The 26,936-nt window shown below is 62.7% G+C and overlaps 2 protein-coding genes across 2 annotated transcripts in view; one reads left to right on the top strand and one right to left on the bottom strand.

The window, feature by feature from the left end:
• Nucleotides 1-1,697, top strand: part of LZTR1 (leucine zipper like post translational regulator 1) — a 35,227-nt gene extending 33,530 nt beyond the window's left edge. The window contains exon 20 of the mRNA XM_086476420.1: nucleotides 906-1,697. Coding sequence (XP_086332546.1) covers nucleotides 906-1,022 — 117 coding nt within the window. The 3' untranslated portion in view covers nucleotides 1,023-1,697. The remainder of the gene's footprint in view (nucleotides 1-905) is intronic.
• A 2,895-nt stretch (nucleotides 1,698-4,592) lies between these two features.
• RNPEP (arginyl aminopeptidase) lies at nucleotides 4,593-11,770 on the bottom strand. Its single transcript, XM_086476487.1, has 10 exons — nucleotides 11,678-11,770; nucleotides 9,997-10,145; nucleotides 9,285-9,401; nucleotides 8,935-9,170; nucleotides 8,255-8,368; nucleotides 7,873-7,985; nucleotides 7,414-7,522; nucleotides 6,554-6,778; nucleotides 5,830-5,972; nucleotides 4,593-4,804 (listed from the first exon to the last, which is right to left on the bottom strand). Exons 1-10 carry the CDS (start codon nucleotides 11,768-11,770, stop codon nucleotides 4,640-4,642), a joined length of 1,464 nt encoding a protein of 487 aa, XP_086332613.1. The 3' UTR covers nucleotides 4,593-4,639.
• Between the last annotated feature and the right edge of the window lie 15,166 nt (nucleotides 11,771-26,936).

The following is a 26,936-nucleotide window of genomic DNA, read 5'->3' as shown; positions in this document are numbered from 1 at the left end:
GTGCTGAGCTCTTTCTGAAAGTGTACTCAGCCATTTCCTTCCTGGGTTTCAAAAGATGCTCAGGACATCTTTATTCTTTATCACAGTCAGGCTTCTTAGAGTGAGGTGATAATCTTTTATTAGATCAGTTAATAGGGGCTGGGTAAGTGGATGAGCTTTTGGGCAGAGTCCACCTTCAAGGCTGGGCATGTACGTTAGTAACTCTAGAAATCTGGAGGGATTACTGACTCGTTGCTATGAGGTTGTGGAGAAGGAAAGAATGTGTAGAGCTCCTTTTTGACAACAGTTGAGCTTCTGAACAGTCCAGGAGCATAAAGTTTCCTGTAGATTCTCATATATCTGGTGTGGTGAAGGTTTTTGTTGGCCAGTGCTCCGGTGACCTGCTTTGACTGCAGGAGGCATGCCAGCAAACCCAGCACGGGCACTAAGCACGACCTCTCCTTAGGAGCACACAGGAGCAAAGAGAGGAGCAGGTCCTAAGGCACGTTCTCCGTAGAAACGCACAGACTTCAAATTGAGGGCTGTGCTGGTGCCCGACTGCGCTTTTAGGAGGGCGCTTAGCTGGCAGCCGTTGGCAGCAGAGTTGTCAATATAACCAGTAGTTGCCCTCCTTTCCGAGAGGCAGCGCTGGGCTCAGCATTCCCGCTCCTCTCTGTTCCCATCCCCTCTGTGCAGCAGTCTGAAATCGGGTTCCAAGTGCAGAAGGTCGTGACCGGAGCCCCATGGGCCGCCCTCTGCAGCCCAGCTCCACCGCTGTGTTTCACACCGTACGTGCCCAGCCTTTGACTTGCCTGACCTGCCTGACGCACGTGGGGTGGCAGGGGTGACACGGTGGTACTTCAGCTGTGATCTGGGAGGGTTTTAATTTCTTTGTTTTTTCTGTTCTGTTTTTCTTTTCCTTGAAGGTCTCCAAGTTGCCAAATCTCCGCTCCCTAAGTCAGCTGCTCCTTCTTGACATCATAGAGTCGTTAGCTAACCACATATCAGACAAGCAGTGCGCAGAGCTGGGCTCAGACATATGACATACTTTGGTAATCGAACTTCTCATTTGTTCCTCAAAAAAACCTAGCACTTTACGGCTGCCTCTCTTACCATTCCATACTGAGCTGCTCGGTGTCTGCACAATGTAGCAGGCAGCCTGGAGGAGCGTGGACAGCTGACTTGCTCTCCCATGGATTTGCTTGGTTTGTACCTCTGTGGAGAAGGGTTTGGTCTCTGTAAAGTTGAAACCATTACAGGAATGAACTTACTCCACGTGGTTTTGGGAGTAACTAAGTTCAGGCTCAAGCCCATTATTACTTTTATACTATAACATAGAGCTGTCATGACTCAGAGAGTCCTTTGAAACACAGTATTTGAAGAGTACTGTTTAAAGAGCTTCAGCTGATACAGCCAGGGGCTGTAGGGGGAAGTCGGGTGTAACAGAACTGGAAACAGAGAGCGTGGTGTTTGCAGTGAGGCTGACTGTTGGACCAGAATGTAGTGACTGTCAGCGACTCTCCACAGCGTGGATTAAAAGATAAGCCCTTTTGCAACTGCCTCGGTTGGTGGGCTGCAGGAAGTGCAGACCTGTGCTCTGCAGCGGGGCGGACTGGAAGATTACAGTGGTCCTTTCTGACCATCAAATCCATTAATCCTGTCTCGCTAAGCCTTTCTAAATCAATTTATTAATAAAGAGTTAACAACTTCTCATGGCATTTCATGATTGACTTGGCTTTCATTTTGGAAAAAATAAGGCAAAAAGAGCTCCGAGCTTGATGAAGGTCACTCTGTTAAAAATAAGCGTGCTACATCTGGTTACTAATTTTATGCTGAAGTGTCTTCGTTAGTCGCTGCCTTCGCAGGAAGGTGAACGAAGGCAGCCGGTGCAGAAGCAGCTGCTGTCCCCTCCCGGTTGCAGCTCCCCGCCGTGCTGGATGGTTCCCACGCTGCAGAGGGGAGAGGAGCTTTACCTCTCCTCGGCTGTGGATGGTGCAGCTCGGCTGGCTGGCGGAGCGTCGGAGATCAGCTGGTGCTGGTGAAACTTCTGCCGGCAGAGCTGCTCCCCAGCCCCAGAGCCGCCAGGGCAGCGCAGAGGAGGGAGCGACGCGGCGGCTGAGACTCAAACCCGTGTCCTGCCTTACGCTGCGGCGGTTCGCAGAGGCGAAGCGCGAGGCAGCGCTGACGTGGTGCCGCCCTGCCTGGAATGGCAGGAGTTGGCTTGAGCTGGAGCAGCGGAAGATCCCTCTGGAGAAGCACAGCTGCCCAGCCCCCGTGTTTCCACCCTTGTGGCCGTGGTTTTTAATTCGGGCCAGCAAAGTGTCCCCGGGGTGGTACGAGCCGTGAGCTCCTCTTCAGCATCCTGTAGTGCGATGTGCGGGTGCTTCGGTGGGCTGAGGGCCTGGCAGGCTCTGTGTGATGGAGGATGCGTCGTTTCATTTTGTCCAAGGGAAGTGCTTTAGGGACCACCTCGTCTGTCCCCCAGCTGGTGGCCTGCTCAGGTGAGTGAGTCACACCAGAGGTGGCAGATGCATCTGAGAGCCAAGGGCTCATTTTCAGCCGGGGGGATTATTTCCAGATGCCTCATAAGTAATGAAGTCTCTTGTCAGGGATCACGTTAATTGTACCGACAGTCTGGGAAACCAGAGGACCTGCAGATCGAGAAAGGTTGGACGCTGCAGCTTGCAAGAAGACTACAAGTTGTTTTCAACAATGCTGAATCCACTAGAGGACACCCATTTCCCAAACATGCGCAGCCTCGTTGCCTCAGTAAGAACAGGCTGATTTCAATCAGGCCATAACCAGCCCCTTTGACTCCATTTTCTCAAATAATTTGGGGTTTAGAGTTTATGCCTGAGCCTGTTGCCCTCTGAGCCTGGGCACTGCGGGTGTCTTTGCTTTGGAGGTGGTTTTGGCTTAGTCCCAGCTCTAGTGATGGTGGTGCCCGGTCAGAGTTGCATTGCATCGAGGGGATTTATTGTCTGAAAAATTGCGGTCCGTGGCGCTGTGGGGTCATCGTGGTGATTTGCCTCTGGGCGGGGTGCTGGGATTGTGCACCCCTCCGAGAGAGGAGCTGGGGACCTGCCCCGTGGGCAAGGCTGACCCCTTCAGCCTGAGCTGTCTTCCCCACACCTGGGAGCCCAGTGGGGGCTGCGGCAGGTCTCTCCGCGGTTGGGGGCTGCGGCGGGTCCCCCCGCGGTTTGGCCCTGCGGGACTGGGCCGACCCTCGGGAGAAGGAGGTAAGAGAAGTGCTGGGGCTGTCAGGAGAAATGGGCCAACCTTCCCGTAGGCTCAGGCGGCCACACAGCCCAAAGGGGACGGCCCTGCCAGCCCCACGGGGCACCCCAGGGTTTCCTGAGGGCTCTCGGGAGGGGAAGCCCGGCAGGGCCAGCACACACCATGAGATTATTTGGGCTTTCTAAGGCGATCGGGTGTTCTCATCGTCACCACCTCAGAGCATGCTTTGGAGACGGTGGCCTTGGGGGCCTTTATGGCCAGCAGGTTACTGGTGATAGTGCAGCCTCGAGCAGGTTCGTACTGGAATTTTAGGGGGTGTCTCATGTTCCTGCATTGGTGAGGAATAAGGAACAGTGTGGCTCTCCAGCTTTGTCATATTCCTACCGTCTCTGCCATAGGTAGGCCACAGTGGGTCTTCAAAGCCCCTAAGTCACGCTTTACCTTGCACCGTTGTCCACCCTCCAGGATTTATCCCAGCAAACTGCAAAGAGCAGGTCCCAGGAAGCCCATGGCACCACGGCCGTGCCTGTTGGGGCTCACGGCCTTTGGGGTCAGGGCCTGGCTAAAAGCCCGTCAGGCTGCGCAGGGGGCAGAGCCCCCCCCGCTTTACGCTGCTGTTCAGAAATCTGCCGTCACCACTCCCGTGGGTTAAGTCCAGGTTTACGAGACGGTTTTAGCCCCCACCGGGCACGGGTTCCCCCAGGGCCGTGCAGTGACAGTGGGTGCCTTCACCTCCTCCTGCCTGCCCGGAGCTGGGGCGGGCACACGCTGCCTGCACCCCTTTCCCCAACCCCGAAGTGAGCCCCGGCGTGACTGGGAGGGGGGCAGGCGCCTTGGTGGCTAAAGAGGGAGGAGGAGAAGCAATCCCCAACTCGGCCTCCGCCTTCTGCAGCACCCGGGGTGCTGAAGCCAAGAGGTCCCAGTTTTGCCACTCCGCTGCCACCGCGGCGCCTGCAGGGTCAGGTCCCCATGGTGCAGGCAGCACCAGCCGCCCCACCCCACGGCAGAGGACCAGCTCCCCCCTGTCCCCACTGCCACGTTGGACCTGTGACAGCTTGGCAAGAACCCAGCAAGGACCAAGGCCTCCCTCAGCCGCTCCAGCCTAAAGACACTAACGTCAGGCCCATCGCTCCTGTGCCAACAGCAGGAGAAGCCACCAGCCTCCTGGAGTGACCTGCACATACCAGAGCAGGGCTGGTGGGGTCCCCTCCTGGGGCACGAGCCCGGTTCCTGGGCAGGAGGAACAGAGAGTCACGCTAAGGCTGCCCATGGGTCACTGGGAACAGGAAAAGCACAAAAAGAGAAGAAATTACAAATTTTAATAAGGAAATGTGTGCAGTGAGGGAGAGAGCACCGAGGTCCTGCCAGAGGGAGAGTCCACGGAGGGAGCAGAGCCCAGGGAGGGAGCAGAGCCCAGGCTGCATTAGTCCTCTGTCACCTCCAAGCCCAGGATCTTCTTGACATAGTTCTGGACGTTGACGTGGAGCTGGGGCGCTGTAGCAGAGAAGGTCTCCATGGCCAGGGCCCGGGCTGACTCCGACCCAGCCCACATGGCACGGTAGAGCGGCAGGGTGTACTTCTGCTTCCCCTGCAGAGACAGAGCGGGGGTTACACCCCTACCTCCTCCCCAGCTCCAGTGGGGTGAAGCCCCAGGAGCCCCCGCCCCCCCCGCCCAGGGCACAACGCCTCCAGCATCGCCCTGCTCTTGGCCAGGGAGAGCACAGAGGAATGGGACAGGGTGGAAAATGGCGCCGTGGGCAGCCCTTGGCACTGCAGCACCTGGAGAGGGGAGAAGACCTTGACCTTGGAGAAGGAGTGGGCCCGTAGGAAGCTCTGGAAGTTCAACAAGGCCAAGTGCAAGGTTCTGCACCAGGGTCAGGGCAATCCTCACCATCAGTACAGACTGGGGCATGAACAGATGGATGGATGGGAGAAGGACTTGGGGGTACTGGTGGGTGACAAATTGGACATGACCCGGCAATGTGTGCCCGCAGCCCAGAAGGCCACCCGTATCCTGGGCTGCACCAAAAGCAGCGTGGCCAGCAGGTCGGGGGAGGCGATTCTGCCCCTCTGCTCTGCTCTGGTGAGACCCCCCCCGCAGTACTGCAGTACCCCTCCAGCTCTGGAGTCCCCAGTGCAAGACAGACATGGACCTGTTAGAGCAGGTCCAGAGGAGGCCATGGAAATGGTCAGAGGGCTGGAACACCTCTGCTGTGGAGAGAGGCTGAGAGCTGGGGGCGTTCAGCCTGGAGAGGAGAAGGCTTCTCCTTATAAAGGGAGCTTATAAGGCATAAGGAAGTAATGTATGGTGAGGGTGGTGAGATGCTGGCACAGGTTGCCCAGAGCAGCTGTGGCTGCCCCCTCCCTGGCAGGGCTCAGGGCCAGGTTGGATGGGGCTGGGAGCAACCTGGTCTGGTGGGAGGTGTCCCTGCCTGTGGCAGGGGGTTGGACTACATGGTCGTTGAAGGTCTCTTCCAACCCAAACCATTCTGTGGGGCTATCAAGAGCAAGAGCCAACCCCTGGCCCTCCAGCACGGAAGGTCCTGTGCCCCATGCCCATCACTCCCCCAATGGCATGCTGCCAGGCACAGCCATTGCTGCCCAGGGACGAACCTGGCTGTGGAGAAAGTCCTTGACCTTGCCGTACTCAGCCTCGAGGTTGTTCTTGAGGACGATCTGGCACCAGCGGAGCCGCAGCTCGGCGTTCTGGGCCTTGGAGATCTTCGGGTACATCTTGCTCATCCTCTCCACGTGGCCTGTGAGAGAGGGATTGTCACCATCCCTGCATGGGCTCTGCCTCCAGCGCCAGCCCTGGCCCTGAGGGGACCCTGTGAGCCCATCCAGGCTGTGCTGTAAAACCTCTGGGCTCCTCCCAGCCTCAGGCCAGCCCTGGACCCCCTGAGCCTCACGACACCCTCAGCTCTGGAGCATCCCAGGCTCCGGGCAAGAGGGTGCCTGTGTTGGGCCTCCCGGGGCCAGGCAGGCCTGCAGAGCCACGTGCACGATGGCTTGGGATGCCAGCACAAAGGGTGGGGAGGTCCCTCAGCAGAGTGCAAGGAGAGACGAGGTGACACGGGGAGGTGACAGCTCCTCCCTGCTGCTGCACATGTCCCCATACATCTAGGGACACACTTCTCCTGGCTCTCCACCCCTCACCATGCTGATCGAGGCTTTCCAGCCACCAGGAACCGCACTTCTGGACTGCAGTGGCTGATGGCCACGCACCCATGTGTCCCACTGAGGTGTCTTCACATCCCCAGCCAACTGGCTGGACTGGAGCTTGTCACCCTGTCTCTGCTCTGGGTACCAGTGCCCTGGGAGGTGACCCGGCCCTCACCTTCTGGCAGGGGGGATTTCTGCAGGACCTGATCGAGGAAGTAGACCAGCTGGTACGTCCTCCAAGCTGTGATGTCCACAGCTTCGATCGCCTCTATGTTCAAGCCGTCGGCTGCCCAGAGCTCTGCCAGCTCATCTGCCGGCTTCATCAGCTGCTCCCCTGGCGAGAGGTCGGGCAGGTAGGGCGGCCAGCCCGGCGTGTTCAGCCAGCGGTCGAACTCAAAGCCTGCAGCGAGGGAGGGAGAGCTGGGGCTGATTTTCTGAGCCCCACACCAGGTGCTGCTGCCCAGGCATCCCCGGCCTTCTCTGAGGGCGTCCCCAGCACCAGCAAACCTGCCCAGGGATGGTGACAAGCAGAGACTGAGGGAGTGAGGCCATTAAGCCACCCTGGGCTCGGCCTGTGCTTATGCAGCAACAGCCCCACCACCACCAGCAAGATGAGCCGGCTCCGGCACGGAAAGCTCCTGCCAAGCCTGGATCTCCACAGCAAGGCTGAGCTGAGCCTGGGGCACTGGCCGAGCCCGATCCCAGCACTCGCCAGCGGCTCCACCAGCAAACGCTGGAGACGCCAGGCTCAGCCAGCCACCCCATGAAGCAGCACCTGAGCCCAAAGCATGGACTGGATTTGCACGGAGGTAAGGCAGCCTGAGCAGGCGCACGCCTGAGCCCCGGTGAGTGCCTGACCCTGCGCCGGCCAGCGCTGCGCCTCCTCCGTCAGAGCCGAGGCCAGCAGCGGCTCCACAGAACACACAAACCAACGTGCACAGGGTCTGCGGGGACACGGGACGGCTCCGACGCTCACAGGGTGCTGGTTTGCAAAGCGGCACCCCAGTCCCCTGGCCAGGAAGGCATCGTGCTGACCTGGGATGGAGTCCACGCCTTTCTCCTTCAGCTCCGGGAAGTACTCCAGGAAGAAACCGAGGGTGTCATCTGCTGTGATGCTCTGGAACTTGAACCGGTTCACGTAGGCCTGCGGGGATGGCCGGGGCGTGATGCCGCACGCGCTCACCCCTGGCAGCGCTGCCCAGCCCTGCCCGTGCTCCATCTCATGGGGGTTTAGTGTTGCCGAGCCGACACCAGCCCCCGTTCCCCCTGCAGGGGCTGCCCAGCCCCCTGCATCCCCCGGGACACCTCTGGGCATTGCCCCCACCTGCTGCCAGCACAGGGCCTCATTTCATCCCCCCGTGAGCATCTCGATCTCCCAACTCCTCTTCCTCTCCCCAGCTGCCCTGTTCAGCCCAGGGCCCCGCTGCGCTCTGGCCTCCCACCACGGGGTCCTGTATGACTTGGCACCTCTGCCTGGTACCTCCTCGTACCGACCTGGAGGAAGGCATCAAACTTGCTCTGGTCCCCCACGAGATGGGCCAAGTAGCTCACGAAGCAGTACCCCTTCTCGTAGGGCGTTTCATTGTACGTGTCATCCGGATTGACCCCTAGAAAAAGGGAAAACCCTCAGCAATCATCTGCCCATCTGCAAAACAAAACAGCCCTCACATGCACCAAGATTTCTGTCTTCTGTGCTGGGTGTAAGCCTGTCACATCCCTCCTGGACCCATCGCCTCACTCGGGTCCCACCACCAGCGCTGGCTTTATTGCAAGCCATGAAACACCCCAGCAGGATGGCTCCCCCCCACGCCACCACATCTCACGTGCCCCCGCTCCCCCCCAGCCAGCTGCGGGAGGACGGGGACGCCCCACAGACCTGGCTCGATGACCACCCGCAGCTTGTTGAGCGGATGGTTCTCCCCTGTGTTGTCCATGTGCTGGCGCAGGAGGGCCCTTCCCGTCGCAGCCTCCAGGCAGGTGTACGCCAGACCTGGGCAGAGAAAAGTCGGAGGCGTTCAGAGACCCCCACCAGAGCCCTGCGCGTGTTGAGGCAACGGGCGCTGCTACGGGAGGGAAACGGCGTTAGCGCATGAGCTGGGAGAGGAGGAAACCAATTACAAGGCACCGGGAGAGCTGCGGAGAAGTGTGGCAACCCAGCCCTCAGTTAGCAACAGGGTTTAGAGCCACTTAAATTTATCTGGGTGCAGCAAACGGTGCCGGGAGCGCCTGAGCTGGTGGATGTGACCATGTGTCCAGGGGGGAGCTCAGGGCAGCTGGTGTCAGGGAAGGTGAGGCCGGGGAGGATCGCAGCGCCCACGTCCCTGGCGCGGGGCTGCGGGGGCTCCATCCACCCCTCAAAGTGAAGGCGGTTCTGTCACTAACACGAAACCCCCGGGGCACTGCAGGCCGCTGCTCTTCACCCCTTCCGAGACGCAGCGCTGGCTCCGGGGATCGCTGAGCCCCGGGCCACGGGCCCCGGCCCCACGCAGCTCCTGCCTGCGACAGCACGGCCACACACGGGGACTCGGCGCCCCGTGGCCAGGCAAGGCCACGCACCGTAGACCTCGGTGGAAATGCGCCTCTGGGCGTACATGGTGAAGCCCTCGTTCAGCCAAAACTCGCCCCACGTGGCGTTGGTGACCAGGTTGCCAAACCAGCTGTGGGAGATCTCGTGGATGATGACGTCCGCCAGGGAGCGGTCCCCAGCCAGCAGGCAGGGCGTCACAAAGGTGAGGCAGGGATTCTCCATCCCGCCGAAGGGGAAGGAGGGCGGCATGAACAGGATGTCGTACCTGCCGGGGAAGAGCAGGTCAGAGCCGCCTCCTCCTGCAGACGCGACAGGGGACGGAGGGGTGCTCCCTCTCCGGCCCCGGGGAGCAAAGCCCTGGGGGAGCAGGAGGCCGTACCTGCCCCAAACGTAAGGTCCGAAGAGCTTCTCTCCAACCGCCAGGAACTCCTCAATCACCCCATCGTACTCCTTCTTCGCAGCCTCGATCAGGCAGGGCTCGGCCCAGACGCGGCTCCTGACCGAGTGTGTACAAGAGGAAGTTTTAACCATTAGCAGACATTTACCCTATTGCTTCATCGGACAAAAACTGCGCGTGTTTATTCCCCAGCAAAATAAAATCTGCTGATAAAGGGAGCTAACGAGGCTGATAGTGCAAACTGCTCCAACTTCCTCCCTTGCCCAAATGTCAAAGGGCTTTTATATGGCTGCTGTGACAGCCGGGAACCCGGACGAACCAGCGGCCGTGGGACCCTCCGTGATTGGGGACCTGCTGCTCTCATTCCTGTGCGCGGGGGTGGAACGAGCAGAGCCAGGGACACCCCCAAAGGGGAGGGGACCCAGCACCCAGGCTCCTCCTCACTCTCAAGAGCAAGAAGCACCCTCACCCGGCAGAGCCCGCAGGCCGATGACGCAGCACCATGTGCACAGCAGACGGTGAACCGAGCAGGACACGGTTACAGTTGGCGTCTCGGCGCCTGCCAGCTCTCCAGAGCCCGGCGGTGCAGGGAGAGGCAGCAGGCAGCGGCCACGGGGCAGCACGGCACGGGAGCTTCACCGTGCGGCTCCCACAGCCAGGGCTTAACACTCGGCTCTCCTCCAGAGCCACTTACCTCGGGCCAACGTCAGCGGACACGATGTCCCCGACAGCCAGAGCAATCAGGTAGGAGGGGATCGGCTGGGACATCTTGAAGACGAAGGTGTTATCCTTCTGCTTCTCCCAGCTCGTGGCACTCATCACAGCCGTGAAACCCTCGGGGACCTGGACACATAGATGAAAACACCCATTAGATCCATAACGTACAGCGTGGGATGTCGGCTAACCCAGCCGGGGACACCGCCATGTCTGATGGCGAACACGTCCCCCTGCGCTGAAGGGGGCCAGGTCTGTGGGCACTGCAGGTTTTGGGGCGCAGAGCAGAGCAGCAACGCCCCGAGCTCAGCTCAGGATCACAGCTGCGTCCCTACAACGGCATCACTCGGCACTTGGGCTCAAACACTGGCTGACTGCAACACCGGGGCACCTGGAGCTGCCGTGCGAGGTGCCAGAGAGATAAAGAAATGCTGGAGCTGCAGGTGCTGAAAGGGCAAAGGATGCAGGTCCTCCAGGCGCTGGCTCTCCTCCCGTCTCTTACACAACCGCTGGGTTTTCCTGCTCTCAAGCTAAAGTAGAACCCAGGGCTGATCCACCAGCCTCAGCTGGGCCCTGGGACACTTGTCCGGTCTCTCTTCGTCTGAACGAGCCCCCACGGTGCCACAGGGAACATGGTTTCCTTGGCACAAAGCACCACACCGGGGCTCTACGACAGCTGAGCCCCACGCTCACCCCTTGGGGGTGACGCTGCCAAAGCTTTGAGGTCAGAAATTAGAGCAAGAAGCAAAATAAATAAATTCCAGCGTCACCAGCTGAGCTACCATGTGCCACCAGCCTTGGCTCGGTGTCACACTGATAAGCAGCTCCCCTTGCCCGCAGCAGGCCAGCACGCCGGGGTGGCCCAGTGCTGGTGTCACCGCTTGACTGCCCGCATGTAAGGAGGGAATTTGGATTATTTAGTCCCGTCTTTGCACTAAGCCTGGGGACCAGCGGCTGCTCCTTCCATCCTGGAGGCTCGTCAGCCCCGGCACCGCCACCAGGACCTGGTGCCGCTTGGCATCATCCCCCTCCTCTAGCTGTGTTCCCCCAAACTCTGCTCGTCCTGGTTGCCCTCATGCTGTTACACACACCAAGAGTGGGCATCTCGCTGCCCTCGGACTGCTATGGGGCAAAATTAGGGTTTTCTCTGAGGAGGAATTACTTAAGACAGACGCAGCAGCATGAGGAGAGCAGAGGCTCGAACACCCAACAGTTAGGTGACATCCTGGCATCGAGCACAGAGCGTTTCAGCCACCTCCCACCGGGAGAGCAGAGCTCTTGGCGGGACGGCCGGCACAGGCACCTGCTTGTGAGCGAAGCGGCACCCGTGGCTGGGCAGAGGCGAGAGCACCGCGGGGTCTGCTTGTGCAGGAGAAAATCAGGACTAGAAAGGAATTGTTTCCCCGTGCCTTCTCTGCGGGACTGGAAGCGAGTGCGACAAGCATCGCCTCTGAGGTGCGGGCGCTGCGCAGGGGCCCGGGCAGCGTCACCGACGCGATGCCCCAATGCTCGATGCCCCAACATTTCGGCGCATCCCGCAAGGGAGCCGGCAGCTTCCCCGCCAGCAGACCTTACCACCGGGCGGGGGGTTCTGCTGCCAGTGGGCAGGCGGGGGCACGGCAGGGCCTGCACCACGGCGAGCTCCCGGGGACTCGGCTTACCTGCACCGTGGCCGAGTACGTGCACTTGACCGACGGGGTGTCGAAGCCGGGGAAGAAGGACCTGTTGAGGACGGCCTGGCCCTGCGTGTACATGTAGGGCTTCTGCTTCCCCGCCGTCTGCTCGGGGGCCAGCCAGCACACCTGCGGGAGGGACCCCCGGTGAGGAGCCCGCTCGCCCGCGGGCGCTCTCGCTGGCGGAGCCGGGCGGGGGCCCGGCCCCCGCGGCTGGGGGCTCTGCCCGCCCCGGCCCGGCGGCCCCCCGGCTCACCCCGGGCCCCTCGCCCGCCTCGGCCCGGCGGCCCCCCGGCTCACCCCGGGCCCCTCGCCCGCCTCGTAGTCGATCTCGACGGTGAGGAGCTGCCCGGCGCGCGGGGGCTGGGGCAGGGCGATGTGCAGGGCGGTGCCGTAGCTGGCGAAGGGGCGGCTCTCGACGGCCAGCGGCTGCCCGGCGGCGCCCGCGGGGTCCCCGGTGCGGCCCGGCGGCGGCAGGAGCGCGGCGCGGCGCACGGCCAGGCTCGGGTGCGCGTCCAGCCGCAGCGGCCCCGCGCCCTCGCGCGCGCAGCGGAGCTCGAGCCGCGCCGTCCCGCGCAGCCGCCCCGCGCCCGCCGCCGCGAAGGACACGCGCAGCGCGAGGTGCAGGTGCCGCAGCGACCACGCGCCCGCGCTGCTGGCCGAGGCCGCGTCCCGCACCGCCGCCGCCGCCATCGCCGCTGCCGGGGGCGGGGCGGGACCGGCGGGGGCGCGGCCGGGGCGGGGCGGGACCGCAGCGGCGGCGGGAAGGGGGCGGGGCCGGGCGGGGCGGGGCGGAGCCGGGGACGGAGCGGGACGAGGGGCAGGGCCGGGGCAGCGGCGGGGGGTCCTTGGAGCGGCGGGGGGGGGCGGGCGCCGTGGAGGGGGGATACACGGGGAGAGGGATCTGGGGGGGGGGGCTGGGGGAGGGGGGAGGAATGGGAGGAGGATCCGGGGGGATCCGTGTAGCTGGGGGGATCTAGGGGGGATTGGGGATCCATGTAGGGGGAGGGATCTGGGGGATCTATTGAGGGCACCCATGGGGGATCGAGGAGGGGAGGTCCGGGGGGTGGAATCCATGGGTCAAGGGAATCCGGGGGGGGGCATCCGTGGGGCAGGGGGGTCCATGGGGAATCCGAGAGGGGATCCGTGGGAGGGTCCATGTCGGGATCCATGGGGAGGTCATCCGGGGGGGGGGGGTGTCCCTGGGGAGATCCATGGAGGGGGGCGTCGGGGAGGGATCCGTGGGGGGGATCTAGTGGGGGAATCCATGGGTCAGGGTGGTCCATGGGGAATCCGGGAGCGGATCCTGCCTGAAGCTTCGCCGCCGGCTCCAGGCGCCGCGTCCCGGCCGCCGAGCGGCACCGGGGGCGGCGGGGCCCGGGCGGGGCCGCCCCGGAGGGACCGAACGGAGCCGGGGCGGCCCCGCAGCCGCCTCTCCGTTCCGGGGTGCCGGGGGCGGGCACACCGGGGCGGCCGGAGCGGCGGGGCCGGGCACGGGCCTGCGCGACTCCTCCCCCGGCCCGGCCCGGCCCGGCGCGGCGCGGGGTCCCTCGGCCGCTCCGTCAGTCTGCGACCGGCGGCGGCACCGGGCGCTGCCCGCGGGGCCGCGGCGGGACGGGGCGCAGCGAGCGGTGAGTGCCGCGCCGGCCGCCTGGCTCTGCCCCGGGGGTCCGGGGAGGGGGCGGTGGGGGGCACCCCAGGGGAGAGGGGCAATGGGGGACACCCCGCCGGGGACCGGGGGTGATGGGGGACATCCTGCAGGGACACGGAAGGCACGGGGGCCACCCCGGCTGATACCGGCAGCGATGGGGAACACCCCGACGGGGATCGATGGTGACATGGGGGACAGCCCGGTGGGGCCGGGGTGCTGGGGGACATCCTGCGGGGACCGGCGGAGACAGAGGGGACATCCTGCTGCGGATCGGTGGTGATGGGGGACACCCCGTCGAGGACCCGGGGGACGCCGGGGGGCACCCTGCTGGGGACGGCAGATGGTGGGGGGCACGTCGGTGGGGACCGAGGTGACGGGGTCATGCTGCGGGGACCAGCGGTGACACGGGGGACGTCCCGGCGGGGACTGGGGGTGACAGGCAGCGGCTGCGGGGGCTGTCGCTGTCTGACGGTCAGGGCAGCCCCCACCGTGTCCCTCCCCTGTGTCCCCCAATGTCCCCAGGTCTCTGCGGAGACCCTGTTTCGGGAGCGGGAGCCGCAGCGTGGGCAGTGCCGGGGGGCAGTGTAGCCGGGTGGGCAAGTTCCTATGTCCCAATGACCCCCAGTGTCCCCCGGACACCCCCCGTCCCCATCCCCGGCAGAGAGGGGGCTGCGGGAAGCCGCCGCGGTGCTGGAGGCAGGTGCCGGTGCTGCCTGCTCCTGCCTTGCCTCCCCAGACCAGCCCCGGGTAGGACGGCAGTGCCAGCAAAGTGCAACAGAGGGAAACTGAGGCACGGGGGCTGCCGAAATGGGTGACGGTTCTCCGGAGAGCTGGCTTGGGGTGGGAAAACGCCTGTCGTGCTGCCCCACATCTCCTCTCTGCAAGCACAGCAGCTCGTGGTGCCTGCCCTCATTTTGGGCATGGGAAGGTGCTGCGGGGCCGTGGGCACCCCTGGGCTCTCCCTTGGTGGGTGCCCAGGGCTGTGCGGCTCCAGATGCTCCGTGTCCCCATGCTGCTGTGGGGACAGCAGGGAGGGCAGTGGGGACTTTGGCTTCGTTTAAAATGCTGGTTTCACCTGTAGTGAAGGGGCTGGGGGCCTGATGGCTTCCCCCTGTTGGGTGCTTGGCCACCCCGGGGCCAGGATGGCCGAGCATCGCTGGGGTGATGGAGCATCCCTGGGCTCCATGTGGGTTAGCTCCTGTGGAGTCGGCGGTGTCACAGCCCGGCTTCGCTCAGCGCTGCAGCCAAACCGAGATGGCATGGCACAGGGGGGAGACCTGAGGCGACTTCGGCAGGAGCCGTGTCCCCCCATGGGACATGAATGTGCCGTCACCCTGTGCGGGAGGGAAGCGGTGAAGACCTGCGGCGTGCATGCACTGGGGCTCCAGTTTTCCTGGATTTCACCTAGGAAAAAAACAACTGGGAGGAGAGCCAGGGAGCCTGGGTGTGCCTGGCCACTGGTCCCACAGCCGGCCCTTCCGGATGCCCCTGGCCAGCTCAACGCAGGCAAGCGCGTGCCCCCGCGCAGGCAGGGTTTGCCCGTAGTTGCTGGGGTGCTGCCCACGCTCCCCAGGGCTTCGCCACAGCTGCTCGCACCATCATACCCCAACGCTGGAGTGTGTCCGAGTGCTCCCAGAGGGGGTTCACAGGGCTAGGGGGGAGCCTCCTGCACCCCCCGGCAGGGTGTGTTGATGTCCGTGTTGTTGCAAGGTGGGGTTGGGCCCCCCCAGTTCTGCAGCCAGGGAAGCTGAGTCAGGAAATCCCGGCTGGCCCGGCCGGATCCTGGCTGAGTCATTTCGCAGGCGCTGAGTAACTGCCCGTGCCGTAGGGGTGCGGGGCTGCCCGTGGACTCTATGGGTGGGCAAGAGCTGCCTGCTTTGCCTACTCTGCCCGCACATGTCCCCCTCAGCTCCCCATGGCCCTGGCCTCATCCGGCTCACAGCCTGCGCCCGCCTCAGTCCCCTCCTCGCCCTGCCAGCCCCATGCCTCAGTTTCCCCCCCAGTGTTTTCCCGGGATTGGACGGGGCAAAAAGTTCCTGGGACACGGGCATGAGCTGAGTCTGGCCCTGCCACATGTCCCCGGTGCAGGGAACCAGCTCCCAAGGGGCCAGGGTGGGTCTGAAAGGTGGGAGACAGGGTGGGATGGGGAATGGGCTGGGTGAGCTCTGGTGTTGGGTGGGAGGGGAATGATGTCCCCAAGGCAGGATTAGGGCCTCCTCCTTCTGCTAAAGGGGTCTCCAGGCTGAGTCTTGGTGTGTGGGGCGGGGCTGGGGTCAGGGAGAGGGATGGGGATGGGACAGGGACAGAGATGAGGATGGGATAGGGACAGTGCCAGGGACAGGGTTGGGGATGGGGTCGGGGGGGTCTGGAGCAGGGCTTGGGGTGCAAGTGGGGACGCCGCAGGGCAATCCGGCCGGCCTCACTGGCAGCGGGTTATAAATAACCCTCCAGACACGAGGTTTTTTCCTGCCGTCCCCCCACGCTGCAGCCCCATGGACAGGAAAAAGGTGTTTCCGGCTGTGGACGGGAGCGGGGCCCGGGCCCGGAGGGGGGACACGGGGCCTGGGACATGGGCAGACGGGCAGGAGTGGCCGGGTGAGCCCCCCCCACGCTGGTGCTGGGGGGTGCAGCCACCGAGCGTGGGGCTGGCTGGACCCCTGGCCCCAGCGGAGCCACTGCAGCCCCCAGGGTTCCCCGCTGGGGAGTCCCGGGCTGAGCCACCAACCCGCCGCTGGGCCTGGCTGGGGCCATCGCGGGGACGGAACATGGTGCCACCGGGCTCAGGCGCCCTGTCCTGTCCCCAGTGCCACCAGGCTCAGGCACCCGGCAGGCGAGTGCCCCGGGGCCACGTTCCTCCTTCCTGGCTGGACCAGGATCCAGGAGCCGGTGCTGGCGGCAGGAGGGTGCCTGGCTGTGCCCGTGGCCCTCACAGAGCTGCTTTTGCTCCCTGATGCAGCAGGACGTCCCCTCACCTGCACTCGCTCCCTGGGGAGCTCTGACAAGCTCCAGCACCAGCAAAACAACAGGGGGACATCAGCCTGGGGTGGAGACATTGGCCTGGGATGGGGACGTTGGCTTGGGATGGGGACATCAGCATGGGATGGGAGTCCTCAGCACCCATTCCCACCACCATGGTGATCCCCCTCCACCATGCTGCCGGCAAGTGGGTGACAGTCCCCTGTCACCTGGCTGAGATGTCCATTGGGTGGCAGCTGGGGGACAGCACCCGCTGTCCTCCCACAGCCCTCTGTACCCCATACAGGGGGAAAACCAGGCAGTGACAGGGATGGGTCCCCAGGGATGGGGTAGCTGGGACCTCACTGGCTCTGCCTGCTGCCCCGTGTGTCCCCAGGGAAACCCCAGCTCATGTCACCAGCCTGTCCCCGCTGGGCAGAGCAGGTCCCCAAGCCCTAACCAAGTCCAGACGAGTGCCAGCCCCCAGAAAGGCATTCTGGGGAGCCGGGACATTCCAGGGTAGTTGGTGGCCACAGGCAATGATAAGGCCAATGGCAGCGCGTGGGGAAACTGAGGCACGGGCTGCAGGCAGGTAGCAAATTGCCAACACCCATGGGTCCTCCTTGAATGCTTCCAGGTGACAGATCAGCCACCAGCCTGTCCCAGCAGGCTCTGACAGCTTCCCTGGTGCATTTGCTGGCATGGCCCAAGCCCTGCTCCTGAGCAAGTGACCTCTAACGAGCTTTGTGTCGGCCATGCTGCGGGGTCTGGGCAGCATTACGGACATCGGGCACTGCTGCCAGATTAACTGCCCAGACAAGGGGATGCTCAGGGGGAGAGGGGCTGGAGGAGCCCCCAGCACCCACCGCCACCATCCCAGGAAATGACAATAACCAGAGAAAGAAAGATTTGTGCTAATCAGGGGGAGCGGTCCTGGCTGAGCAGCACAAGGCGGGGTTTGGAGCTTTGCTGTGTCCCAGGTGGTCGGTGAGGATGTGGGGGGCAGGGGTTGGGGTGACTTGGTCCTCCCCTGCACTGCCCCGAGCTTGCCTGGTCAGTGCCTCATCCTAGCACAGCCCCCGAACCACCTGCAGCATCATCGCTGTCCCCCGGGACCATTCGAGGGGGCTCTGGGTCACCCCATCTCAGTGCTGCGTTCCTGTGAGCATCCGCAATGGCTGCATGTTGCTCCAATGCAGGGTCACATCCTGCAAACTCCTGTCCCTGGAAAGGCTTGTCAGAATGTCCTGGTGCCACCCTGGCTCCTGCCCTGCTGCCACCTGCAGTCACCGTGTGTCCCCCATGTAAGCATGGTGGCACCATCCTCTGTCCCCCCTCGGTGCTTTAACCCACCATGCCCCTGCTGCGGGAGCTGCCTTTCACACTGGCTGTGTGCCAGGGCAGGATTTGGCCATGGAGGGGATGAAGCCGGGAGCGCAGGTGCTGCCTTGCAGGCACCGGGGGTTGGAGTGCCCCAAGGCATCGCGTGGGGAGGGGACAGGTGGGGACAAGCCACCCATCCCCAGGGCTGGTGGGGGCAATGGGACTGGTGGCCTGGCATCCTCTCACCGCTGGCATGCGGGAATTGGGCTCCGAAGGTCTTGACCGTGCCGCGGGGAGCGGGTTTGGGGTGGGGGTCAGCACTCGAGATAACGCCTCCCAGTATAATGCCCAGGATTCCCCTGAATCCCCCAGTCCCACAGAGGAGCAGAGGTGGGAGCTGGAGGAGCCGGGTTTGTGCTCGTCCCCATCCTTATCCTTGGCTCCCACCGGACACGGCCGTGGGGCCCATGCGGATGCGGCCGGGCGGCGTCACCTCCGGCAGCGGAAACTCCCCCTGCTCAGGGCCCGGCAGTAAGTCATGGCTTCTCCTCCACCCCTTCCCCCTCTCCTCCCCTGCCCCTCGCCCCACTGGGCTCTGCACCCTCACTTGCTGCTGGCCCCTGGGGCGGCCATCCCAGGGGACACACACCGCAGCGTGGGTGAGGGAGGTGGCAGGAGTGCTGGCATCGTCACACAGGCTGCTGGCTGCGGGCAGGCGGGATGCTCGAGGGATGCTCGGGCTCCCCTCCGGGAAAGCCTGGCATCCTCTGGGTGTGATGGACCCATGGTGGCTCCAGTAACTGCATCCCTTGGAGGTGGGAGGTTTAATTTCAGGAGGGTGGTGGGACCAGAGCTGCCGCCTGCTTGGAGCTGATGGGGGTTATTGGGGTCGGGAGGGGAGCGTTGCCAGCCCCTGCCCACCTCTTCCAGCCACGCTTGTAAGTGGCAGCCCTCAGCTCTTTGGGGACGTTGGCATCAGGGTCATGCCTGGAGTTGTTCTGATAACCCCCAGGGCATGTGGCTCCCTCCAGGCCATGTGTCACTTGAGCCTGGCAGTGGTGGCGGGCAGGCAACCTGCCCTGCTCACACTCGGCTCTGGACCGCTGCAACCCCCCAGGACCCGAGCAGGGAGGCATTTGCCAGCAGCCCCTGCGGATTTGCAGCTCAGTGGAAAATCCACTCATCCCATTAAGGGCTCCCCATGGCTTTTGCTTTCCATTGCAAATAGCAGGTTGTCCCAAGGGAAACCCCCCTGGGGTGCCACTGGGTGTGCAGGGCTCTCCGGACGAACGCTGCTGGGAAGAGTCTTGGCTGCAAGAGCACCGAGTTTGTTTATTATACCAGGGATTGTTGGGCTGAGGGGAGATTCGTCCTGCTTGCCCAGGTAAGACCAGACAGGGAAGTTTTGCTCGTGGTGGGAATGGTCTGTACCAGGGGGACTGGGGGGCTCAGCTGGGAATCGGAGCCATGGGTTGACTTTCCCTCACCTGGTTCATGGCCCAAAAGATATTTGGCATCTAAAAATGCCCCAGCTTGGAGGGACACAGCAGATCTCCGCTTCAACCTCTGCATCTCTGCTTTCGGGGTTAAAGCTCACACTTTGGGCCATGTTGTGCCCAACCATTTGGTGCATCCCCTGTGACCCGCCCCACACTCTCTGCAGTGGTTTTAAAATCCCTAACCTGCTTTGGGGAATGGGGAAATGGCTTTTTTCGGGTAGCCCAAAGACCCCACTCAGGCTGCTGTGGGCTTGGAGAGCTGAGCATTGGAAGGAGCAAACGGGCAATGAGGGTCTCCTCAGCTAGCACTAGGGATGCTGGGGATGCACCGCCCATGCTGGGATGGGGGAAGACAAGCCCAGCTCCCCTCCTCCCCAACCATCACCCCGCACACGTACACGTGCGAACGCGACAGCATCTGCCGAGTTAATGCATTTTGCAGCCCCGCTGCGCAGCTGCCGCTCCCCGCCGCCCCGGCAGCAAAGCCAAAAACGTCAGGGGCTTCCAGGTTTCAAGGGTTGAGGACCGAGGGGGCCATTTCCGCACGGCGGCGGCGAACGCAGACGCTGCGACATCTGCTCTTGCTCAAAAATCCCGGGAGCAAAAGGCCAGGTCCGTGATGCAGCAGGAACATGGGGCTAAATAAATGATGCAATTGGCTTTGGAGACTTCTGGCCCAGACAGAAGTTTATCCGAACGTCACCCCTCTGAGCGCCTGCACTTGCGCTGCGGGATGGCTCCTGGCCGAGGGCTAGATCTGGCCAGGACATGGCGCTGGGGGATCCTCAGCCCCATGGCAGCACTGAGGTTTTGGGAAGGTGTGGGGGAGATTTTGGAGAGGTTTTGGGGAGGTTTCGAAGCCCTCGGGAAGCACAGTGGGAGATGTTGCTTTTTGGCCACAGTGCTGGATGCCGAAGCCTGGTGCTCTGCGGTGCCCAGTGGCTCGTGTGCCGGGAGGAGCCGGCTGCGGGGCTGCCGACAGCTTCACCGCTCTTCTCGCCGGGCGGCACGGGGGGTGCGGGGAGGCCGAGGAGAACGGGAGACCCCCGAGCTCAACCCAAACCCTCCTCCCGGTTGGATCTTTGCCGCGGGGGCATCTGGAGGAGGGTCAGCGGAGTGTCGCCCCCCGGCGAGGCGGGTCCCAGGAGTGCTGGGGCCACCGGGGGATGACAGGCAGCGCTGCTGGGGGACAGATGGCACCAGGCCCCGGACAGATGGTACCGGCCCCAGACGAGCAGCCGCAGGGGCCGTGCGGCCCGGGACGGGCTGGGCTGGTCCCTGGGGACCTGCTCTGCTGGCCCCGGGCGGTCGGTGGTGGCCCCAAGGGGACAGACACCGCTGGCCGTGGGCAGGGAGAGGGGGGCCCCGGCCTGGGGAGGGGGCGGACACCGGCTGGGGGAGGCGGTACCGGGCGGGGATGGTGATACCGGCCCGGGAAGGCGGCACCGGCTCCGGGGCGGGGGGAGGCGTCAGCCGGGGGGGACGGTACCGGGCGGGGGTGACACCGGCCCGGTGGGGGGTGACACCGGCCCGGTAGGGGGTGACACCGGCCGGGGGGCGGTACCGGCCGGGGCGGAGCTGTCCAGCACCGGCGCCTCCTGAACGGCCCCGGCACGGCGGGGCCAGGGCTGCCCCCGCGGGTTGGGGCCGGGGGTCGGGGCTGGCTCCTCCGCCCCGGCAGCCCCGATGTGCCCCCACAGGGGGTCCTGTCCGGCGGAGGGGACACGTCTGCCCCGACTCCCCCCCCCATCCCCCCACCCCCACCGCGGGGTCCTCGGTGGCCCCGGGATATCCTACCCGCCGCGTTGGGGCCTCAGGGCAAGAGCTGCGAGGTGGGGGCGGGGTGGCGGGACATGAGAGGGACATGGGGAAACCAGCCGCCGTGTGGCCCCTGCCACTGGGAGCCAGGATGTCCCCAGATGCTGTGGCCAGGAAGAGGCCTTTGACATCGGGGCTCCTTGCACAGGCTCTTGCATTGACCCTTGCACAGACTCTTGCACAGATCTTTGCACAGACCCTTGCACAGATCCTTGCATGGACCCTTGCACAGACCCTTGTACAGACCCTTGCACAGACCCTTGCACAGACCCTTGCACAGATCTTTATATGGACCCTTGCACAGATCTTTGCACAGACCCTTGCACAGATCTTTGCACAGCTCCCAGGATCTATCCCAGCCCCGGAGCATCCAGCCTCATCCCTGCAGCAGGATTTGTGCCAGGCAAAGCCCAGCCTGGGCAGAGCTCGATTTGGCTGCCGCATACGGGGCTTTTGGTGGCAGTGGCTGCTGCAGTCCGTCCAGCTGAGAGCTAAACTTTGCTCAGAGTAAGGTTTTATTCAGAGGGTTAAGTGCCTAATGGGATTGCTGTGGAATGGCTAAAGCAGAGATTAGTGCTGTGGCTATAGGGCTGGGCATCTCTGCTCTCACAACAGGCAGTTTCTTTCCTTCTCCTCCCACCCCAGCCCGCAGCTCATCCCTCAGAAGCTCCTAGAGCCCCCAGCATCATGCTGTGGGGAAACAGCAGATCTGGGGCTGCCCGGCCCCCCCCCCCCCCCCCCCCCCCACTTGCCCATCTGTTGCCTGTACCCCAGAGAACTGCCTACCTGCACCCAGCCTGGGCCACCGAACCAGCCACCCCCAGCATTGCCCCTCCAGAGGGGCAGGGAGAGGGGAGCAGTGAGACCTCCCTGGGGAAGGACCCTGCCCAGGGCCCTGGCAATGCGGGTGGTGGCGATGTCCCAGGCGGTGACACCGGCTGGTGGGCAGGCCAGGTCCCAGCCAGGGCGCGGGGGCCGGAGGGACAGGGCTGGCAGCTGAATCGGCAGCTTGTTCTCCTCTGAAGGCTCCTTTCTGCCCCTGCTCCCTCTGTTTCTCTTAGGAAAGTTTTATGTCCCTTGTGTCACAAGGAGCCTTTTCTTTGTCATCCTTCCCGAGCGTGCCGTGGAGGAGACCACGCTGGAGCACAGCCATCCACAAAGGCAGCTCGGGGCCAGATCCTGGGCAGGGCTGCGAGTTGCATGTGGCAGCTTCGAGGGGCAGCTGCGTCATGGCACCAGGATCTGTCCTTTGGCGTGTGCTCAGCTCCCTGGGCTGCCCCCTCCACCCTCACCCTTGACAATGGAGGATACTTTGCAGCCCTCGAGCATCTCCCCAGAGACATGCAGCACGGCCGGCTCTGCCACGGCCCCCGGCGCTCCTGTGCTGCCGGTCCTGCGGGCGTCTCAAGGACGGCTCCCAATTGACAGAGCTGCTCTGCAACCCGGCACACCCAGGGAAGGATCCGTCCTCCTTGATCCCTATTTATGTAGCCTGGTTTCAGCTCCCTCACCTCTAGCAGAGGCTGTGTTGGGGTGGGGAAACTGAGGCATGGAGCAGCAGCAAGACGCCAGCAGAGGCTGAAGGGTTTCATACCTTTTTGCATCACTAAGTGTTCATGCTCAGACTCCTGCCACAATTATCCAAGGGGAATGGGGCAGAGTTTCATACCCGGCAGGGATCTCTGAGCTGCAAGAGATAAGAGAGAAGTGAATTTAATCTGGTTTATAAAAGTCACCCCTTCGGGAACAGAGCAAAGTGCTTGCAGAGCCGTTAGCTGTTCCCTTGAGACCACGGGAGAGCCAGAGGTCGTATCCCCCCGAGGCATCGCAGAGGAGCTGGGGGCTTCAGCTGCTCGGCATAGCCCCGGGCCCCAGCACAGGGTCGGGAAAGCCAGGGGAGCTGCTCTTCCCATCTCTGCTCAGGGGATGGATGGCTCCAAAGCAGATCTATTTCGATGCTGGGGATGCTCCAGTGACCCCTCACGTGTGAAATGGGGACATGAAATGAGACTTGGGCTCCAGGTCCCTCTATTCATTTCTGGCTGCTGGAATTGCACGTGTGAGATGCATTTGGACACCCGGCCAAGGAAGTAGCTCAAGCTCTGAGTACAACAGATGCATCTTTGAGGGAGATGCCTTCAGGGATATGTGCTGGTTCATGTTTGTCCTGGGATGAAGGACATGGCTCGGCCAAAGCTGTTTCATTTTCCTTCAATGTGAACACCTGTGTCTCTGTGGATGGCATCATCCGAAAGGATCAGGAGCCACCTCGTATCTGGGCTTAAAGGTCTTTAATTCAAGGAAAACTCTAAGTTCAGCACTGGAACCAGTAGATGCTGGCTCAGTGCTCCAGACCTGAGCTCTGGAGGTAGCTGGGATGAGCATCCTCCACCCATCCGGGAGACGAGCAGCTCCGCCTGCCCAGGGAGGCTCAGCCTCAGCACCCAGGCAGGGCTCTGCTGCCCACAGCACTGCCATGACCTCTCCAAAATACTCTCTGGTGCTAAAATACCGTGTGTGCACTTGCTGCTTTCCACCAGCACGGGACCCAGCAATCCCGAGCTTGTACCTGCAGAGGGGATGGGGCCAAAAACCCACCTGGTGGCTGTAAGTCCCAAAATTAAAAAGTCAGGTGCAAATTTCTGATGCTCATGGTACCCAGAGGGTGAGAGGCAGCCGGTTCCCAAGAGCTGCTCCGGGGACATAGAGGCCCTATGGCCGGGTTGCATTAAAGGAGAAAGTTGTTTCCCTTTCGAGCTAATTGCAAAGGAGCCGCCCGTGTCTATCTAGGTCAAGCCATAACCTGCTTTAGCCGGGCAAAGCGGCGGCAGGACGCCAGCGTGATGCAGCGTGACATGGCACTCGCCTGCTCCCCTGCCGCCACGGCACACAGGGTGCACACCGGTGGGGACCTGGTCCCTGGGGGCAGAGTTTGGATGGGGTAGAAATCAAACTGGAGGCAAATGAAGTATTTGTTTGGAAGAAGAATGGGCCGAATCTCTCCCGGGAAGGGTTTAAGTTCGTGCTGGTTAATAAAATGCTGGGATGAGTAGGAGGGCTCCGTGGCACAGGAGCAGATCCTCCTGGGGCTGATGGGGGGAAATAGGGACTTGATGGGAGTTGCTTTGGTTTATCCCTTTGGTGACATCCCTGGGACCCCAGCCCGAGGGTCTGGCTGGTGTTACAGCCCGGGGGAGTGGGGCCGCATCCGCATCTCCCCTTGCCCAGCCCCGGGGAAGCCCCTGGCACCTCTAAAGCAGAGTGAGGCCCAAGGGGGGGTTGCCCATGCTTAGCAGGGTGCAGTGAAGCGATGTGTGTCCTCAGAGCCCCCCGAGGTGTGTGCTGCGGGGAGGGGATGGCTCTGGAACCTGGCTCCCAGCAGGCGTTGGCATCTCCTGGGAAACCTCAACCCTGTGAGCACAAGAGCAGGATTGATTTTTTTGTGGCCAACGTGGCAGCTTTGCCTTCTGCTGCAGCCGCGGTGTTGCAGTGAAGTGGCCACTGGTGGGCTGAGAGGGGAGAAATGGAAGTTGTGTCCATGAGAGAGAAATCCACAGCGAATAGACTGGAAAAAAAAAATCTGTAAAACCTGGTTACAGCCCTGATGCCACGTGCCCGGCGAGCAGGCAGGGCTGGAGGGGCGTTGCACGCTGATGATGCTCAGAGGGTGCTGGTGAAGCCAAGGTCATAGCATAAATCTAGATGAATTTTTTCCCTCTGAGTTGATTGAAGAGGAGCTCAGGACCGACTTTATGGTGGCAGTAGCAGAGGTTCTCCCTCCACTTCAGGAGAAAACCCACCAGCAGCAGCTGCCGGGGCTGGAGATGTTTGTGCAAGGGACCTCGAGGGTGAAATAGGTGAGTTGGGGCCAGTGGTTTAACCACTCCTGTCCATGAGGCTGGAGCTTCACGGGCTCTTGGCCCCATCCTGGGCATCCCGTGCTTACAGGGAGGAAGGTTGACCCTGTTGGTGTTTGCACAAGGTGTTTTGCAGCTCAAGTCTGCGAACTGCTCTGCCCTCAGGCACAGTGCTCCTGGGGCAAGGGGCTGGGTTAAAGAGAGTGAAAAAATGTGCAAAATGGGGGTTTGTAAGTGTGGGTTGTGGGGTACAACCTGGGAAAGGGCTGAAGGGCTGAGGAGAGCTGGTTGCTGCTGGTACTTGCTGCTGGGTGGGCTGCCAAGGGGGGCTGGGACCATTGTGCCCCCCGGGATGTGCTGGTCTCCAGCTCCTGGCTGGTACTGGGTGCTATGCTCCCAAGAGTGACCTTTGTGGGTGCAAGGCAACCCCACGGGTGCAGGGGAAGCCCCGCACAGCTCCTGCATGGCTACTGCCACCCACTCCACAGCACCCTTGGGTGCGGGCTGCTGCCAGCCCAGAGCCCCTCACTGGGGGCTGTGGTTGCCCACTGGGGCTGGATCTGGAGATATTTGCCTGCGTGGGGGTGGCAGAGCCCCAGTGCCCGTCTCCATCTCATGCCACACACAGCTCAGGGACAGCTCTGTCCCAGAACCCCCTCAGGCACCTTGTCCCAGGGTTTCTTCCATCCCCCAGTGCTGTGACTCAGGGCTGTGACCACAGCGAGCAGAGGCAGAGACGTCTTAGCCGGGACGTGGGGAGAGAGAAAATCTCCCTGGCTGTTTCAAAGGCTTCAGCGAGAGCAAGGCCAGCGCTGTGTGTGTCGGTTCCCTCTTCCCCTTGATTAAAATTGCCTTGAAAAGACCTTTGTAGATCCTGGCTGGCGCTGGAGTCGGCACTACGACGCTTAGATCTTGTCTGCTGCATCAGCCCTTCTCCCCGTGACCCGTGGCTCGGCTATCAAGTGATCCAGCTCATGTGGGTCCAGCAAAAGGGAATTTGGGTGCATTCACCCGAGCATTGTCTGTGGCAGGGACAGAGCCACCCCGGTGGAGCTCGCTGTGGGAGATGTGGGGCAAGGCTTGGTCCTTGCAGACTCACAAAAGTCTCAGAGGGAGCAGGGCTTGGGGCAGCTGTAAGTTGGGGAAGAGGCAAAACGGGGCAGTTTGGGGAGTTTTTGGAGCTTGCTCATGCAACACAGTCTGCCGGGAGATGCAATGGGTGGAGGGCTGAGGCTGGGTGCTGTCCCCATTAGAGTGATGGGAGCCACCCCCCTGCACCCCATGGCTTGCCAAGAAACCTTCTTCAGCTCTGGAGAACCTCTGTCACGGCTGGGTGGTTTGAAAGGCAGCCAGGCTGCCAGTCCCGGGCTGCAAACAGAGCAGCTTGTGTGCGGCCCCGTACCTGGGCAGCAGCGTCCCCCCAGCCCGCCGGGAACGGCTTCGTTCAGCTCCAGCGTGGCCCTGAACACCGGAGCGGCCGCACAAAGACCCACTTGTGCTCGCTGCACCCACTCGCTGAAGGCAGCGCCGGGGGAGAGGAACCCCCCTGGGGGTGATGGGGACTGCAAGTGGCCAACCTGGAGCTGGTGGTCCCCTCCTAAGATGCTCAGGGACCCCAAAAAGCTTCCACTCCCCTCCCCAGAGGTTTTCCTTCAAGAAGGCTGAGTGAAACTGTGCTGGTGTGACCTGCAAAACGTGTGTCCTGGGAGATTTGTGGCACCCAGCGCCCGTTGGCCTTTCGGTTTGCTGTGGCTGTACCAGGACAAGGGAGCAGAGGTTGTCACAGGTGCCCGCGAAGCCACATCTCCCCATCTTTCTAGAGATCATTCCACCCCCTGGAGAATATGGGGTTTTTTTTGGAGTTTTGAGGGTTTTTTTTCCTGGAGAGTTGCAGACGGGAGGTGGTGGGAGACGGAGATGGCTTTCTTGCTGAACGATGCTCTGCCTGCCTGGGCAAAACCTGCGGGAGGGATGAGCTTCTCCACTTGCTGTGACCGTGCTGACGTCCCTGCCACTGGTGGCAGCAGACAGCCCTGCCTGCCCCTGGGTGCTTTCAGTGGGACGGGGTAGCGTGCCAAGCCCCTGTCCTCATCTGCACGGGGTGAAATGCCAAGGCAAGGGGAAGCAAGGCACTGTGGGTGGTG

Source organism: Leptosomus discolor, chromosome 21 (assembly GCF_034619465.1).
Source record: "Leptosomus discolor isolate bLepDis1 chromosome 21, bLepDis1.hap2, whole genome shotgun sequence".
NCBI lineage: Eukaryota > Metazoa > Chordata > Aves > Leptosomiformes > Leptosomidae > Leptosomus > Leptosomus discolor.
Note: the sequence above shows the minus strand (reverse complement) of the source record. Positions and strands in the feature narration are given on the sequence as shown.

What these genes read in the sequence shown, in the direction of transcription:
- RNPEP (XM_086476487.1), bottom strand. Translation starts at nt 11,770, where the DNA reads ATGTACACGCAGGGCCAGGCCGTCCTCAACAGGTCCTTCTTCCCCGGC. An exon ending in CATTTCCACCGAGGTCTACG is followed by an intron (nt 8,369 to 8,934) that starts GTGCGTGGCCTT and finishes TTCTCTGCCCAG; the next exon opens with GTCTGGCGTACACCTGCCTG. An exon ending in GAAATCCCCCCTGCCAGAAG is followed by an intron (nt 5,973 to 6,553) that starts GTGAGGGCCGGG and finishes CCTCTCTCACAG; the next exon opens with GCCACGTGGAGAGGATGAGC.